Source organism: Microtus oregoni, unplaced genomic scaffold (genome assembly GCF_018167655.1).
Source record: "Microtus oregoni isolate MIOR12 unplaced genomic scaffold, Mior012 000019F_ref0000042, whole genome shotgun sequence".
NCBI lineage: Eukaryota > Metazoa > Chordata > Mammalia > Rodentia > Cricetidae > Microtus > Microtus oregoni.
The window spans coordinates 11886708-11888939 of record NW_024543078.1 but is presented as its reverse complement, the minus strand read 5'-3'; the positions used below and the strand labels follow the sequence as shown (position 1 = coordinate 11888939).

Here is a 2232-nt window from a genome sequence, read left to right as displayed (position 1 = left end):
AAAAAAAAGGAAATTACCTGGACACATTTTTCCCACAAACTAATGTTTGGACCTTGCTTTAAGACAGCAACTTTTTTCTTTTCTTTTTTCCTAGTGTGCTTTTTTTGGTTTTGTAATTTTTTTTTTTTTCTGAAAGGGAGCTCTTTATTGGTTAGAAAAGGGAGATGCTTTTGCAGGTCCAGGAAGAAACACAAAGACCAGAGGGAAGGGAGGCCCTGGGAATGGTGCCAGATGCACGGCCTGGCAGAAGCATTCTCGTCCCATTCCTCAGGCTGGTGGTGACTGCAGCTCAGAATTTGGGTGTGGCACAAGTCATCTTCCCACAGCCATTGCGGCAGCATTTCATGTTTCCAGGACACTGGCTATCCACCTGGAACTGGTCCTCACAGATGCCGAGCTTGGGGAAGTCCACACTGGGGCAGGAGCCCTGCTTTTCAAGGACACCTTCGTCCATGGCCGTGGTGGAAACTTGCCCTCCCTCTGATGGAAAAGTAGGGTTGATGGATGAAGAAGTATCCCAGAGCTCTTCCTCAGCCAGTCCTGCACCTGAGAGAGGGGTGGACAGCAGGAGCCCCAGAAGAAGGCCTGCAGCCGGCAAGCACAGACAACAGGCAGGCATGGTGCAGGTGTCTTTATTTTATTTCTTTAAAGAGAAAACAAACTATCTTTTTCATTTTACATACCAATTTCAGTTCCCACTCCCTCCCATCCTCCCCTTCCCTTCGCCTAACTCCCCCACCCCCCATCCACTCCTTGGAGAGGGTTAAGACACATTGCTTTGGGGAAGGTCCAAGGCTTTCCCTACTATATCTAGGCTGAGCAAGGTAACTATCCAAAGAGAATAAGTTCCTCAAAAGCCAATACAAACAGTAGGGATAAATCCTAGTGCCAATGACAGTGGCCCGCAGTCTCCCCAGCCACACAGCTGTTACCCACATTCAGAGGGACTAGTTTGGACCTTTGCTCCTTCCTTCCCTGTCTGGCTGGGGTTGGTGAGCTCCCATTAGCTCAGGTAAACTGTTTCCATGGGTGAACCCATCATGGTCTTGACCTCATCCAGCAGTTGATTGAAACAGAGACAGAGAGTTGCATCGGAGCACTAGACTGAGCTCCCAAAGTCTGGTTGAAGAGTGGGAGGAATGAGAATATGAGCAAAGAGGTAAAGACCATGATGGGTTCACCCACGCAAACAGCTTACCTGCCAGTAACTCTTACATGTGACCCAAGAATTTGCTAAAGATGCAAATTTTGAACCCCTAACTTCAGATCTAGTGATGCAGATATTCTGAAGATGTGTCCAGCAATTGTTTTAGCATCCCTCTGGGTGGTTTAGATGCTCACTAAAACGTAAGACTGTTTGGCATTAGCAAATTAAATTAGAACGCATGAGTAAAACGTATTGCTTCAGCTGCTGATGTACAGCCAGCTTTGAGAGCACCACTTTGGACAAAAGCCCCAAGGAACTCAAAAGAATTCCCCTTTGACTAAGCCTCCATTCCTCACACCTGGCTGCGCTCCCCACATCCTGATTTAGGTCTCTTTCCGCAAAAGATTAGCAACAACTCAACAGATTTCAGACTTAACTCCCGAACTGATTCCTGGCTTTCGTTTGACTTCATCTTTAAATTCATTACTTATTTGTAAATACCCATGCAAGTAGGCAGCTGGGTCTCACAACACATGTTCTCAGGGATTTTTTCCCCCTAAGAACGACTCAGGAATGTATTACAAATGGAAAAACAGAAGAAAATGGAGTTCTTATACTTTAGAGCAGAAGCTCTCAATCTTGGCTATATGTTAGAATAAGCTTTAAAACATCTCCTGATGCCCAGACCATATCCCAGACCAATAAAATAAGAACCTCTGGGGTAGGACCCAGACACGCTAATATATTTTACAGCTCCCAGGTGCCTCCGGTTGGCTGGAGATCACACTCCAGCAGGAGAAACTTGCCTGGAAACTTGATCTTGTGGAAGAGAGGAGAACGGCTAGAAGGCGTGGGCTAGCTCAGTGCCAGCAAGCCATTAGCTGCACGTACTCGTGTTTGTCCTCTATGCTTTTGAAAAATACCTTCTTTTCTAGGCAGAACAGGACTGGCCGCATTCGCAGGAATGGAGAGAAAAGCTGTGAAGGAAGTGTGGCACACCCTGATCACCGCTCATCTTGGTGAAGTGTAGGTGAAAGTTCACTGTGCTTTTTAATCTATTTACCTTTGTATGTATTCAATTTTTT

General features: G+C 46.1%; 1 protein-coding gene across 1 annotated transcript; it reads right to left on the bottom strand.

Annotated features, from left to right (window-relative positions):
- Positions 1-289: 289 nt before the first annotated feature.
- LOC121459248 (WAP four-disulfide core domain protein 2-like) lies at positions 290-619 on the bottom strand. The gene has a single exon (XM_041668791.1). The coding sequence runs from the start codon at positions 617-619 to the stop codon at positions 290-292; it is 330 nt and encodes a 109-aa protein (XP_041524725.1).
- Between the last annotated feature and the right edge of the window lie 1613 nt (positions 620-2232).